Raw genomic sequence first — 16,525 nt, 5'->3', positions numbered from 1 at the left:
TTATGAGCTCAGAAAGTGACATTATTACTTTTAATTTATTGGTGTTTGCTGGAAAGCCAGAAACTATTAAAAGTCCAGTTAGGTCACCTAACAAAAGATTACATTTTCCAACATTGACTCCCACAAATCTTAACTCTTAAGGAGTAGTAACACATTTCTATACCTACTACTACTATGAATTCTAATCACAATTTTAACACAAAAAGAAAGCAGATAACAAACAAATTTACTAACAAAATTACAAACTATGATACATACAAAGTAGTGAAATCGAAATCATGATCATCACCTCACTAAGGTCCGGTAAAAACACCCCAGAGTTTTCTCCGGCCAAGACTTTCCAAGAGCTTTTTTGCACCCTCGACATCCATATCCACAACCTTAGGCAAATACACAAGAGCACTCGAAGCAATCATCTGTTTACGACATCTCTTTGAATGAACAAACGATGACAATATAGAAACAGCATATTTCCTATCAAAATTCTTTAGTAAAGGATTCAAAAGCTGGACAGTACTAACTATCGACCTCTCTTCCTTCTTAAAAATTCTTCGATTTCCAGCATATCCCATAAGCATTGCCAATGCTTTAGCAGCTGCTTCCTTCTCCTCGACAGCTTTACCATCCAACATCCTCACCAAAGGCGCAATGCACCCACATTCCCCCAACTCCTTTCGCGTTTTCATATCGTATCCCATATCATAAACAGCCCTAGCAGCTGCAACTCTCACTCCCAACACATTACAATTCAAAACCAATACAATCCTACCCAACAACCCACTCGAAACAATAACCTCAGCAATCGGATGACACGAAACTAAACACCTAACAAACTCAACCGCAACCTCCAAACCCCTAACATTCGAAACAGAATCCCAATAATTCATTACAAACTCAACCCCGCCTTCCTTCACAACAAAAAGCTTCAACCTTTCATCATCCAAACACAAATTACACAAACACCCAATCACATTTTCCTGCGCTTGTATCGTCCCGGAAGCCAAAACCCCTAACAGCACCAAAACCCCATTTTCCTCCGAGAAAATCTCCCTGATTTCAGCAAACCCAGATAAATTCCTCAACACACTAGCAGCAACAGCTTGGCAATTGGGGGTCCCACCTTGACAGATATCAAGAAGGGTGAAAATCCCACCTCTTGACGAAATTGCCCTTGCATTCTCCTTGGTTTGACTCAAGGCCTCAAGGACAATACAGGCTTTTTCTTTGGCAAATCCGGAACCCGATTCGAGGACCCGAATCAAATCTTGAATTAAAGTCAACCCTTCTGCAATTAAAACATGCTTGCTTGAATCAAGAACTGAAACCCTAGAAATCAAAACGACGGCGTTTTCTTTAAGCTGAGGGGACGAGTTTGAATCCAGTAAGCGCAGGACCACGGGAATGATGCCCTGCGCCACCGCGATTAACACGTTCTTATCATCTTCTTGGAGAAGGTCGTTCAGCGACTCTATCGCCGATATTTTCGCGTCGTCGGACCCGATTTGTAACCTGGTTATCAGGCTCCTGGAGCTGACCCGAACCGACTCTCGTTTAGAAACGGGGGTTGAAACGGCGTCGTCCTGGAGAACCCCGCTCTTGATCAAAATATCGATGTCGTCGACGTGGCGGCTGAGCCGAGACGACACCGAGTCGATGTCGTTCTGGGTCTTGAGCTTGCCGGCCGGGAGAGATGGGGAGTGGGAGAGAGCGGAGAGAGAGAGGGCGTCGGAGAGAGTGGCGGAGAGAGAGAGGAGGAGCGGTGCGGAGAGAGAGTTGGCGGGAAAGTCGGAGAGGTCGGAGAGATGGAGGTTGAGATCGGAGAGTTTTTCGGCGATGGAGGACCACTTGCCTTTGAATATCTGTGCCTTGGGAATCGAGGAGAGGAGAGATTGGACGAGGTGCTTGATGTTGTTGATGTCTTCTTCTTCAGAGACTTTCATGACTGGAGAGAGAGAATGAGAGAGATGGAGGGAGAGAGAGAGGGGGTAATATGAGAGAGATAGTGCCGGGAAAGTGCTAATATATGAATGAATGAATTTGCAATTAAAAAAAAAAAAAAGATAACGGCACTTATGAAGTTGATTGATAAATAATGGAACTGTGGGATATGACAGGGAGATGGCTGTTTATCCAATTTTTTTCAAAATATTTGTCGGGTCATTTATGTTATAAAATAAATTAATAAAATTTAACCAAAAAAAATATAAGTCCTATTTGGGGATTAGCTGTTAGCGGTTAGCTGTTAGCCGATTGAAATAGATGTTTTGACTAGCAGATTGAAATAGATGTTTTGACTAGCGGATTGAATTAGTTGTTTCTTGTAAAATTGTTTGGTTAATAGCTGATTGATTAGTATTTTCTGACACAAACCAAAAACTCTAACCCAAAAAGCTCATCAAAGTAACTTTTTCAAAATCAACTTTTTGGATCCAAACTTCTATTTCAATCCGCTTACTACCAAACACTGATATTAGCGGATTGTAACCACCCCAAACCTCTGACTTCCAAACAGGGCCATAATAATTTTTGAAATATATATTATTTTTATAAAAATAGATAATGGTACTAGGAAATTTCATAATAGATATTTATAATTTAATTATTCAATTATAGTACATATTATAAAATTTTACTCAATTTATATGTAAATTACTTAAACTAAAATTTAATCCTCAATTTTTGTCCAATTTTCTGTCTAATCTCCTTTTATTCTCTAAAACGGTTTAACCTGCATATAACTTAATGATAAAGTTTCATTTTATGTCAATTTATTTCACCGTCATTAAGTTGAGACGATCTTAACTAAATCCAGAACTAATAATTTACTATTAAAATTAATAATATAAAGATTGAATCAATGTAAACAATTTTCGCCTCTTTAAAAAAAACAAGCACTTGTAATTTTAAACTTTAGTTCTCGTTTTCTTTTGGAAAGCAAACTTTAGTTCTCCTATCATAAAAAAATAACCAAAACTACAATAATATCACTAAAAGTTTCCCTTATATATTATTCATAAACAATCAGGATAATTAATAATCAATAATTTATAACATTAAAATTCTTTAAATTCTCCCATTGATAGTTACCTCCACAGCCAGTAAAATTGTGACGTGATAGTTATTGTTTCTTTTGGTTTAGCCTGTTGTTAGCTGATAATTATCTCAAAATGCGTGTTTATTCTGTGATAATTACACTGATTAAACATGTTACTAGCAGGCGAGCACATGTAAACATTCTTATGCGTTTTGCATATTTAACATGATTAATGTATCCGTGAGATTTTTCTTTTCTTCACGCTGCTGAAATATTTAAATTCTAAAGTGGAGAATAACATAGCACGCAAGTTATTTCCTGGAAAATGATTCTTTGTGAAATATTTTGACCGGTCAATACATTTTTTGTACCATGCTCAAGCTCAAACACACAATTTTAAGGTGTTGAGCATAAAATACTTGGTCAAATATTTCAGTGGAAATTGTGGTTTGTACTAGTACCAGTAATTAATCCTAGCTTAATATCAATTGTCCTCGAAAAGATAAAATAACATTTTAATTTTGATATTCATTGTAGGAGGACAACTTAAGCTCTCCTAACCCTAATTCTCTCTAGCCTCTAGCCTCTCTCTTGTCGTAGCCGCCTGGGGCTTCCATCGGTTTTCACCGGTGGAAAGCCCCAAATCACTTGATTGCTTTGTTTTTCTTTCTAGTTTTTAAATAATACATCTTCTCGAAAAACTTAGATCTAAAACCATCGGAGATTTCGCTGTCTCTCTTCCAAGCGGGTGAGTTTCGGTCTGATTTCTCTTGTTTTTGTGGTTCTATTTCGGATCTATTCTCGGAAGAATTCTTAGATCTAAAACCATCGGAGATTTCGTTGTCTTTCTTCTCTGTTTAAAGCGGGTGGATTTTCAGTCCGATTTCTCTTGTTTATGTGGTTCTGCTCAGATCTAAGGTTGTTTTCTCTCCCTGGTGAGAGTTTTGTTTTTCGCTTCTTAATTGTAAGCGGGGTCTTGATTTGATGATGAAAGTTTGTATGGAATCGCTGTTTTGGTCGATAGCTCAAACGATAGCTCTGTTAGGGCATGATGAAGAGGGTACCAGTAATTCAACGAGGATGCATGAAGCGGGTACTTGTATTTGTATATACATTTTTTTCAAAATATCGTTTAACTGTCTCTTTATGAGAACAGGCGATTGCAAATTACTGTTTGTTCGACTCGATCATTGGTGTAGATGCCGTATGGCTTTTTATTATTAAAATTAACACTTTTGTTTCAAAAAAAAAAAAAAACATTTTAATTTTGATAAATTTTGAGTATTTGTAACAGTGTTGAGTGGGTGAGAATGACCGACTAAATGGGCCTATTACCTTGTTATTAGTTGTATACTTATATTGATTAATTATCTTTTAAAAATAATATATTATTATTTTAAATTATTATATATAATATTTTATTTTAGTACGATAATAGAAGTTGTGGATTCTTGTTACAAATTCTTATTGTTGTCAAATATTGTCAATATCATTTTTTTAGACCAATATCAAATATCGTCAATATCAATAATTTAGACAGGAGTAAAGTGTGATTGTAATGAACAAGTAATATTTTTTTTATTTATGATATGATTTATCAAATTGTAGCCAGAGATTTTAGAGAATGGAAAATGCTCATAGTTATAATTAACATCTTTCTTAACCAAGTTATAAAACAAAAGTTTGTATTTTTACCACTTGTGGCCTAAATGTTAATATCTCCTTCGAAGGAGTTGATTATTTAGCTTGGAGCTGTAAATTATTAAAATTGTTTATTTTAGTTTTTTCTATTACAGTTAGTACATGTGACTTATCTTTTGAAAAGAAAAATAAAACATTGGCTTTGTGGTCCTTTATACACATAGGTACTGTTTGGGGTTGCTGTTCCAGACAGCAACAGCAGCTTTTTGCTAAAAAGCAGGTGAAAAACTGTTTGGTAAATCGAAAAGCAGCTTTTCTGAACAGCAGCTTTTAACTGAAAAGCTGCTGTTAGAAAAAGCAGGTCCTCCCATGCTTTTGGAAAAAGCTGCTTTTCAGCTTTTGCAGAATGCTGTTATAGATTTCATTATAAAACCTCACCAAAAACATTATTTTTTTAATATTATAACTCAAAATAAGTAATATCAAAAAATTACCAAACAGTTATCTGATTTCTACAACAGCACTTATTTTACCAGCACTTTTTCTGACAGCACAGCAATTTTTAACAGCACTCCCAAACAGACCCATAGTCATGTAAAAGAGGATCCAGCTGGGGAGTAAAAACTAAAAAGAGAGAAAAATTGAAAAAGAATAAATGCAGGGGAGCAAACACACGGGTAGAGCAGTTGTGAGAAAAAGTAGGAAATCGAGATGGAAGAAATAAAGAGGATGGTGTCACAAACTCAGAGGAGAACCCCACGTTACTTTCTGCTCAGGACTTTCCAAGATCACCTACCTTTATGAGTTTTGACAAGCTGCTTTTTTATTTCTTCATTCATGCCCAGAGCCAGAACACTCCACCTTGCTTATTTGTGTGGCTGTAATTTTTAAGTTCGAAATTTCATACGGACATAAACTTGAATGTTAATTATAAGTTCGACTTGAGCTGAACTCCATTAGATTTACAAGAAATGTATTGATATATAATAGGGTCGTTTGATTTAATTTAAAAAGAATATTTATTATTTATAAATGAGAAGTTGCAATCGGAGAGAGTATTAAAGTATATTCGTATATTTTATGAATCGGGTTTAAATATCTCATGAATAATTGATCAGATGTATGTGTCTATTGATTCCGGAACATCATAATGAGTATCGAGGGGTAACAAGAAAAGTGCACCCACTAAATACTACTCTATTTGTTTTCATGTTTTTGTTCTGTATACGGATTCCATATTCCTCCACACTGCTTTAAATATCCTATCTAACCTTCCTATAACTATCGAAACATAACTGTAACAACAGTCATGATATTCACAAAGTAAAAGAAGTACACTTAGGATATGATGTGTTTATCCTTTGTTGTTCGGGAGGACCGGATTTGATTCTGACTCATCCGAAGGTATTAGAACAGATACTACTAATTTGTAAGACATATAAGCCTGCATCATGAAAAAACGATAGATATTTTATTTGTTTTGTAAATAAAGCAAAATGGTCACTGAATTTTGACAAGACTTCATATGCAACTCGACAAGTCTACTTTGCAGAGATGACGGAAGACAGTAATATAAACTACGAGGCACGAAATGACCGGAGAAGGCAGCCAGTAAAATAAAGCCATCTTAATACTCTCGAGCCTCTGAGAGACTGAGACAGTAATGCTACTTTCCACTATTGCACTCCTTCAATCGCCGTCAAAACGGCGTTTCCTGGTAATGGACACTAGATAGTCACCAGCTATTCTTACAATCTAAGGTGCTGTTTGTTGGGGAAAAGCAGGAGCTGCTTCTGGCTTCTGCTTTTAAGAAGCTGAGAATGCTAGCTTCTGTCTCACAGCTTCTGCTTTTTTTTCAAACACTTTATCAGCTTATTTACTTCTCACTTCTACTCCACTTCTTTACTATAAGCAAGAAGTCACTTCTTTTAAGCTAGCCCAAACGGCAAACCTAAACTGATCATTGTCATGCAAGTTGCAATCTAGCAATCCATCATCGCTCTTATTTTCTTACTTTGTGAATCTAGCAATCAATACTTGTTCAAAAAAATAATTAATACTTGTTTCAAAATAATAATTCAAACTATACCATCAAAGAAAAAGTCAAGTAGTTTATACGAAAAACCGAACAAGATATATATTATAGCGCATTAATTCTTGGTAGGTTAAGAGATTTCAGATGACTAGCGATAAATATAAAACAGAGCATTTTTATGCTGAATATATGCAGCAGCACGCACTCTTCCTAACATGACCTAGTGGTGTTGGTCTGGAAACAAGATCCTTCTTGATAGCCTATATTGTAGCGGGAGCTCATGCATGCACAATCCATAGATATCACAAATACGATAGCTTTAGAAGCGAACAAACTTTGTTGACTCGTCTTACAATCTGCTCAAATATTTATACTCGTAGTAATCAAGTATAGAAAACGAGACGAGTCAACAGACGATGTGAAGTAATCAGTTTCATGCAGCCCAGTAGCGTGGAGAAGATAGTAAGGTGCTATTTGGAGTTGATGTTGCAGACAGCAGCAACAGCTTTTTGCTGAAAAACAGGTGAAAAACTGTTTGGTAAATCTAAAAGCAGCTTCTCTGAACAGCAGCTTTTCTGAACAGCAGCTTTTAGCTGAAAAGCTGCTTTCAGAAAAAGCAGGTCCTCCCATGCTTTTGGAAAAAGCTGCAAGAAGCACTTTTTTTACCAGCACTTTTTCTGACCGCACAACAATTTTTAACAGTACTCTCAAACAGACCCTAACTATATTTATTTATTTTTCTTCGTGTAAAGCACACTTTCTTGCTGTCCAAAAACAGCAAAGGTGAATCTTACTTCTTCGTCCATCTGACTATTTTATAATGATGCTTCAATCAGTTGACTTTGCCCAATTATTGGCATCAACTAAATCAAATAATATGCAAATACACATTTGGCTGGCAAAAAACAAATAGAATAAATATGTTTATCGTACTACATTACCTAAATTATAAAATTTAAAACACTTATCAAATTTTAATTAGGTAAATAAGTTCTTAATCAAGTGTGGGAAAATGCTTCTATGGACAAGTGACATGGGATATAGCCTTGCCGTCACAAGCTCGGCCTCTCACTTAATTAGGGTTCTAAATGTGTTTTAATCTATGAATCAGTTGTATCCAAGTACCGTGGAAAAGACTCTATAATTGATCTAATGACAATATATCATTCATAATATACACGTTTTCTTTCTTTGAAAGAAAGAAGAGTAAGGTCCAGACAAGACCATGGTGCTACCAAGATTAGAAAATAAACTTTATCTACATGTAACATTAATCCACAGTATTTCAAAGGTGAGATCAGACTTCTTCACTCGTACAGACTCATAAAGCATCATACTTATTATATATGAATGAATAAAGAAGCACCTTTCAAGAGCTCCCATCACGTTTCCTGTCCAGGCGACCATTTGTATTTGCTGTTCTTAAGTTGGCTCCTTTGATGATGGTGTCCAAATACCGCCTCACATACTTGTGATTTATCTCAAATACGAAACTCATTCCCTTTATCTACAAATACACCAATAACGTATATTAGTCGGAGATGCTAAATGCTGCTACGGAGGTATTATTGCAAGTCTGCAACACTAAGATGCAAGCAGCACACAATATTGATTGCAAATGTATGTGGCAGATATCAGCTAACTCATCTACGAGTATCAAATAAGAATCTAAAAACATATACAATATTTTACAATCATCAATTCGATAATATTCAAAACATGAACACATAATTATATCTTTTCTTAGTGCAAAGACTGCATCTTGTATAATGTATGGTGTATATGCACATGCCATAGGATCAACTTACACAGAAGTCTATAATTTATCCCGAAAGCATAAATAAGGGGTTTCTACTTTCAAATAATAACCTAGCATAATGAAAAGATGCAAGGTGACTTTGGCTAAGCACTAAAGACTCTGAACTCCAGAGTTCTTAGACACATTTAAATGTCAAAAACGTAACAGCTGGAATACTCTTGCCCTTCATCCCTAAAACCGAAGGTTTTTTCTTTTGACAAACAGATACAAGTATGCTTTTGAACATACAATCCAGATGAGCAGCTTGCTTCATTAAAGTTATTTCATAAAATAAATATAAAAGATATAATACCTCGATCAAAGAACTTGAGCTTAAACACAGAGACTTTTCACTTGCAACCGCTTTGCCATTTACTAAAATTGAGCTTTTACCAAGATTTTTTAAGAAGAAAGACCCATTTGTCTCCATCTTGATAGTTGCCTAAGATATAAAAGCGAAATAACACATTAGTGATTACAATTCTAGCAACATATGGTGCACAAATAATGGAATATATTCACTTAATTTGCATGCTAATACTTGTAATCACCCACATTAATGATGGGTGGTTGACTTTTTGAAAACCAAGTTACCAGCAAGGAACTAAATAGGGTCATGTCAACACTTTCCCAGTATTAGTGATTTTTCACTATCTTCTTACTATCAAGAAAGGTAATTTAATTATCCAATGTCCCACCTGTCTTCTAGATATTTTGTTTGCTCGACCTTCATTCCTCAAATCAATATCAACATCCACATCATCTGTTGATCTTCCAAGCAGTACCTACCCAAAAAAAAAAAAAAGGAATATACTCAGAATGAAGATACATAAAGTGTCAACATATATTAGTGACTTCACACAGCAAGGTCCTCTGCTCAGGCAACCCAAGTCTATTAGACAATTATAGTCACATGAAGAACTGTAAATGAACCCGCCAAACTTTTAATAGACAAGCTTGAGCTCAAAATTTTCACAATCTGACCCCAAGTCAATAGAAGGATTTTGGTATTTGACCATAGCTTGTTACAACTCAAGTAGAGTCAAGACTACATGAGCTCAAATGTGTTAGTGTACACTCAGCCTAAATCCTAATCACACGGGAGCATTGATACTCAGTTCTGCAAAAAAGGGTTATGCTCTAGGATAAGATGAACAAATAAATTCAAACCCTTAAAACATCATCATAAAACGTCTTATACAGTTCTACCGCTAACACAGAAAGGTCCCATCATTCAGGCTATTAACTATAGTTCCTAACAGTCTACTATGCAATATGGCAAGATATCAAAAGCTTTTTAGGAAAACAAGAGAGTATTTTAGGTTATAAACAATCATAAGTATTCTTCCAGATCCACTTGAAAGTGAAGCCTGGAGGCGTAAATCTCGATATTTACTATTCAGTGACAAATGTCGGCAGATTTAACTAACCTTGATTCATTTAGAGTTTAGTCATTAAAGGAAACACTACAGCCAGCTCTAAAAAAATAAAAAACATGTAATAATTGTTGTTAAATCTTCAGTACATGTGTCACTATTCCTGACCAAGTATAAGCTACTGGAGAGTCTTACTCAGCTCATAAAATTGGTACATGCATCATATAACCTCAAAGACTAACTATTTCAATACAGCACTAAAATCTGCAGACATAAAACTAGCTATTGCTAGAACATATGTAACAAAACTACCCAAAGACATCCCCACCCACTCAAAAATAAAAAAAAACCCGCACAGTACTGATGCATCAACAAACAAAATGAAAAAATAACTCTTAAAATTTAAAACATCAACCAATCATTATATTGTATCTTAAAGAACTAGAAGACCCAGGTAACAATATGTACATGTACCTCAGGTTTCTTGATGTAATGCTTTAAATGCCGTCCATACAAGAATGCTAGTGCACCGTGAGATGTCATCATTCTCTGCAATGATGCTTGAGCACACTGTTCAAGTCTAATGATTTTCTTCTTAGCATCCTCATCTTCAAATTTAGAGGGAAAAAATTCAAATATCAGAACATAAATTATTGCTTAGATGCCGGGAGGGATAAGACATATGCATAATACTCTAATCAGTCAAGTTGATCTCTATCTGTTCAACTCATTAATACAGTTCCGTAATTTTCTTCGAGGAAAAACAAAAAACTGACTGACACAGGACTCCATTCTAATGAGTCCAAAGATCAATATAAACCAATGCCAGAAGTTATAAGGTAAAAGTGGATGTGCCATGCAATTTGTATGTCCCATTTTCGATTTAAAAAGGTCATTGTAAATAGAGGTGGCAATATGGTTGCAAAACCATTAAACCAATCCAAACCAAACCAAAATTGTGAATTTGGATCAATATGAAATCACATTTAAGAAAAATGGATTTGGTTTGGTTTCTAGTCTCATATTTCTCACAAAATATGGATCTAACTACATTTGTGTGTGTTGACACATCTGAACAGCAAGGTATGACTCAAGCAGCTGAGCAGTGTGATCAAGTTGCAGGATATTAGAGTGTGCATTGTATATAAACACAGCAGCATGCATTGTTTGTTTGTTAGTTAGGATTGTTCTTTCTCTACATCACTCTCTCTCTAGTTGCAGAGCTTCAGTGCCTTATTAATGGAGTTTGTGTAAATAGTTTTATAAATCTGATAACTATTGTGTTCTTTTCTTCTTTTTTTTTTTTTTTGCTAGTTACAACACATGCACTTATTAAACTAGTCTACCCATAATTCAAACCAAAACCATAACCACATTTATTAATATATGGTTTGAAAATGGTTTTGGTTCATTTATCCAAACTAAATCCATTTTATGAGAACCAAAACCAAACCAATCACACATTTTGCCACCTCTGTGTAAACAATAAAACAGCTAAAAGCTCATAGATACAATAATATGCACTTATCATGAAGGATACCCGACCTTTTCTTTTATTGAAATTGAAACACCGACTGAGATGAACAAACAAAATAGAAGTTGCTTATGGAAGCAAATTAATAGTTGGACCACGTCCAGATATATTACCTTGTCTAATAGAATGTGAATTTTTATCATGTGGACCCAACTCCATTTCAAGTATCTGTAAGGAAACATAATATTTAATCATATAAACAAAAAAAATAACATAATCAAAATGATAGAATCTAGCAACCGAATCATATAAATTTACCATAGCTTCAATATCAGAAGAATAAGGCACGTCATATTCGCTCTCAGAATCGTCCTGAACCGACGAAGAGGCATTGTCAGCTGAATTCGGGAGAGCAATTTCAACAGAGCCTGCTTCTGCAACTAGGGCCAGTTCCCTGGATGTAGAAGGGTTGTCTGATACCTGTTCACATTGAAATGTAATAGCATGAGGATGGATAAGGACTATAAATAGCTTCAGGGACAGACTTCAATTAGTTGACAAACAGAATAGATAAAAAGATACTGTGTCATAGTACCCTTGGTTCAGCTTTAATGACATCCTGCTCTGGCACTCTATCAGTGGTATATGCAGTAGGGACATTTGTTGCCACAGCAGATCTATGTTGAGTTATGTCTCTAATTGTCTTGCCAACTTCACCAGGTTTAAGATTTAAACTTTTAATATCAGGAACCTGAGCACTAGGAAGATTATGAAATGATTCTGTCAACTTATATGTCCCTTTTGCCGCATGAGATCCTGCAGGATCTTTTGCATTTGCCAAGTTTACACCCCGTTCATTGTCTCTCTCGTCGGCAGATGATGCCGGATCAATAGGATCAGTTGTATACACTTTCCGTGCAGGAGCAAAAGATGATGTTGGATGAATGAGCAAGAAAATGTCATCATTGCATGGAATTTCTCTGTCCTCGGTATTTAACACGCAGCATATATTTTCTTCATTAAGTTGGGAATAGTCAGGATCTACCACTGATGTTGAAGCTATGTTCATTACAGAAGGTAAAATACATTGCTGCCGAACATCAGTAACAGGCGAACTAATGTTTTCTGATTCCATAGCGCATGGACTACTAAACCCACGGCAAGCAGTTGGAGCCAATGATGTACAAGGTTCAACATTGTTCAACTCATTAAGCTCAATATTCCCCGACCCACCTTCCTTAACATCACCACCAGAGCTAACAATCAATGAATGAATATTATCATCGCTAGACTTGTCCATTTTGTCTTTCCCATCAACATTCATAAACATTATCTCATCCTCAGTCGGGAAGTTCAGAAGGGTTTCTGAAAGGTCAACAAATTCACCCTCAGAGATGGCCCCAGAACTAAAACAGTTACCATTGTCACTGTCCCTCAGCAGGGGACCTGATTGTACAATATCAAACCCTGATGGGCTCTTCCCCCTTTGTTCGTTGTTTCCTGGAAGTGCCAATGTCCCTTCAACACCCGGACTTATCTCCCCATTGTGCATATGGACTGGCATAGCAGGTGCTGATATATCTTCCATTGTTTTCCAAAGAGGGAGTCCTGGCATCGAAGATGAAAAACCCATTGATTGTAATGACACACTACCATCTGAATCGGGCGAACCAATATGCCTTCCTGCAAACCCAGAGCCTGTCTGTGGGGGTTCATTTGTTGAAGGAAAGGGTAGCGATCTTTCCATATGACCATTATCAGCTTCAAAATGTTTATTATTTGGAAGCTCTTGCAAAGGGACTTGAATATTAGAATTAGTGATTTTTCCAAAATCCATTGAGACATCAGTCAATATGTGTGAGTCAGTTTTATGTCCAACATTTGATTCAAATAATCGTCTGCCATCATCTCCTAACAAGGGGGAAACGTTTTCAGGGAAGCCAAATAAATTATCTTCCCTCGTATTTGCAACTGAACGGTTACCATCAATTAGATTCTGACATTGAGTTTGATATACATTTCCAGGATTATCAACAACGGTGGTAGTACCAACATCCTCTCCTTCTTGAGGAAAAACCTGATTGAGGATTTCAAAGTCTGAATCCTGAAGTCCGAGATGGTCGGAATCATGAAGCATACAATTCGTAACCCCAGGCCCACTATTAAGAGTGGCATGCTCGTGAAAATCACCCACACAACCGCTATCATGCATATTAGGTTCAAGAAAGCCAATATCATTGGAGTTGAAGAGCTCACTCCGAAGTCTCTTCCGCATGGCATTATATTGCCTGCGAATGCTTACCCTTTTCCTCTTTGCATTCACTCCTGAACCCTTAGCATTATCTGGCCTACTGATCTTTGATAAAGAACTGGGACCAGATAGTTCAAGCTCCATCATCCCAGAAGAAGCTTGAGGAGAAACATCAGGATTAAAAAGAAGCAAATGCCACCGGTCTAGTATTTCGCGAAAGGTAAAACTACGAGAAAATCGCACAGCTCCTTTAGCAAGTGATTCAGGAGAAGCACCAGCCTGCAATGAATATATGAATAAGAGACCAATAACAGTAAAAAAAACTAAAATTTAACATTATATATAGAACAAAAAAATTGCTTAAAGCTTCTCAAGAAAAAGCACCAAAAAGGATATTCAGGCTGAAACAAATAAGTGGAGTCACTTTCTTTCCCTCCCGCAAATATCATATTCTAAAACATGTCCACTCCATAAATGTAACTTGGAACAGGTAATTAGGAATTTTTATTTTAATAAGTATCACTCCATTGAACTTTTTATATGTTGCCTCGTCCTTTACATTACATAGTTGGTACAAGAAGACTATAGACATCAACTACTGCTACAGTCTACACAAACAGCAGTTGGGCTTTTAGCTTTGCCACTAAATGAAAAGTATCATTGTGGGGTATGCTAGGGCATAACGCAACATTATACTTAAATTGGTTGGTCCAATTAGGCAAATAGCCAACAAACCAGTGAAATTTCTTGTTATTCGGTGAACCTTATTTGTACTAGATGTTTCGTGTATTCTAAATATTACACATGGCATCACAAAGCCCTACTAGTCACGACTAGTTGACAACTAGACAGTCAGCATCTCTGAGACCAACGGCTTGAGTTATTTAAGTTTAATCTTATATATAATATTTTCTTTACTAGTCGACTAGCAAAGGATAATTAGTCGATGACTAGTCGACTATCCAGACATTTGTCGATTTGACTTAACAGCGTAAGTCATTCGCAACCATGATTTGCATACATAGTTGGTGAATCTTGTGTTGTCGGGGGATCGTATAAGTTTATGGATATTCTAAAATTGTAGGTTTGATAATAAGAGTGGTTGGTAGCTGAACTGGACTCCATGTACATCATTAATCATTTATAAATATATTTAATTTTCACGTGTACATACGTGCATAGAAATGAGAAATCTGCATAATAAATACAGTTTTCTTGTTACCATACACCAAACCTTTCGCATATTGCCCACAAGCACTGTTATTAAAAATAGGAGGAAAGTATAATTCCAACTTGGATGTTGGTGATGTTAAACCTGAGTGAAATGTATTCAGCTACCAGCGATTGTATTAACCACATTTAGATATCTCCGATATGGTGATTCAGCATTGTATCTTGAACGTAACTGAATAGGGTATGCGCATTTAATTACTTGGCTAATGTATAATTTAATGATCAGACGTATGCATTACCGTGTCTTGCAGCTGAGGAATAACAGTTTGGTCTATTCATTCATAACAAATTTTAAAAAGAACTCCTACAAACAAATAATCCAAGTGTCAAATTAATTCCCCGTCAACAAATGATGTGACTTGGTATAGATAAGGTCCTTGGGGGCTTAACTATTAAATTTCATATAAGACCCAAACGAATATGCAGTAATCTCTGTGCAACAGCATCACTTGCAATCAATACTGGATTGTTTTAATCAGACGATACATCAGTATCTCCAACTAATTTCTCTTGCATAGGCAGCCGCCAGTGTAATAAAAGCCTAGTCCAACACTACTTCATCACTAATACTAGACTGCTTTTAAAAACAAAATTATCTACTAAACAAAGACAATTGTGTCTAATCAAATTTTTAGAATACACATATAATCCGATATCCAATCACAATCTTGATCCATAAAATTCCCCAATACCCAATGTTGAAACAACAAAAATCTAATTGGGCAGCAAAACAAAAAAAATTTAGTTGACAGTGATAAATGACCGATTATAAATTCACTATACGCCGATAATGAGAATTAGATGAATAATTTGATTAAGTGTAATCACCTCAATTTTTTACAAATATTAAGTACTATTGCGGGAAGAGGGCGTCAAGCGCCATGCGCAGCCCTCCCAATTCCCTTATTCTTTCTCTTTCCACAGGCATACAAATCGAGAAATGATGAAACACGTGCACACATCAATTCCCCGATAACAAATCCCACGGCCTGGCATAGCTTAGTTCCTTCGGAAGCTTAATTACATAACTAAATTTCATATAACACCCAAATGAATATCCGAGCAACCTCCAAACATCCACAAATAATAATCACATGTCTCACTCAACCAATTCATCATTATCTCTACCTAATTTCTCTTCCATATATACCCAATTACAAGTTCACAGCAACTGATTTGTTCTATTCCACTCAATTACGTAAAATCCCGATTTCATATCACAAATTAATCACGTAAATTTCCCAACAACTAATCTATAAACAACAAAACCCTAACTAATCCAACAAATCAAACCAAACTAATCAAATCACAACAAAAAAAACACGCGATTAACTCGCAATTACAAATTCACAACAAATAAATGCCAAAATTAACGAATTAATCGGAATTTCTTCAATTACCTCGAGTGAATTTATCAGCAAGAGGTCATCTTCAGGGAGCCACGGCGACGAAGCAGCGTGAATTGGGGCTGTCACCGCCATTGAAAACCCTAGCTCGTATCAACAAAGCATCGGATATACGTACAGATATCTGTATCTATACGTGCCTATATGATTCGATGTGTCCAGAGCTTGTGAGTGAAGCTAATTAAAGTGAAGATGAAGATGAAAGCTCCTGGAGAGATTTCCGCGCGTTTATGTACGAATAAATGGGGTGGAATAACAGATTTTATTTATATTTAAT

At 36.0% G+C, this 16,525-nt stretch overlaps 2 protein-coding genes across 2 annotated transcripts; both read right to left on the bottom strand.

Moving 5' to 3' along the window:
- On the bottom strand, positions 1-2,033 carry LOC108219858 (uncharacterized). The gene has a single exon (XM_017393410.2). The coding sequence runs from the start codon at positions 1,938-1,940 to the stop codon at positions 294-296; it is 1,647 nt and encodes a 548-aa protein (XP_017248899.1). The 5' UTR covers positions 1,941-2,033; the 3' UTR covers positions 1-293.
- A 5,799-nt stretch (positions 2,034-7,832) lies between these two features.
- Positions 7,833-16,492, bottom strand: LOC108223383 (uncharacterized). The gene is made up of 8 exons (XM_017397612.2): positions 16,243-16,492; positions 11,954-13,888; positions 11,677-11,838; positions 11,532-11,586; positions 10,359-10,492; positions 9,207-9,293; positions 8,822-8,950; positions 7,833-8,217 (listed from the first exon to the last, which is right to left on the bottom strand). The coding sequence occupies exons 1-8, from the start codon at positions 16,321-16,323 to the stop codon at positions 8,080-8,082; spliced, it is 2,721 nt and encodes a 906-aa protein (XP_017253101.1). The 5' UTR covers positions 16,324-16,492; the 3' UTR covers positions 7,833-8,079.
- Between the last annotated feature and the right edge of the window lie 33 nt (positions 16,493-16,525).

The sequence above is a fragment of the Daucus carota genome, chromosome 5, assembly GCF_001625215.2.
Source record: "Daucus carota subsp. sativus chromosome 5, DH1 v3.0, whole genome shotgun sequence".
NCBI lineage: Eukaryota > Viridiplantae > Streptophyta > Magnoliopsida > Apiales > Apiaceae > Daucus > Daucus carota.
This window is presented reverse-complemented; position numbering and strand designations above follow the sequence as displayed.

Coding starts and splice junctions, on each gene's coding strand:
- LOC108219858 (XM_017393410.2), bottom strand. CDS start 1,940: ATGAAAGTCTCTGAAGAAGAAGACATCAACAACATCAAGCACCTCGTC.
- LOC108223383 (XM_017397612.2), bottom strand. CDS start 16,323: ATGGCGGTGACAGCCCCAATTCACGCTGCTTCGTCGCCGTGGCTCCCT. Junction 9,294..10,358: donor ATTACATCAAGAAACCTGAG/GTACATGTACAT, acceptor TTTTTTGGGTAG/GTACTGCTTGGAAGATCAAC. Junction 8,218..8,821: donor GCTCAAGTTCTTTGATCGAG/GTATTATATCTT, acceptor GTGTATTTGTAG/ATAAAGGGAATGAGTTTCGT.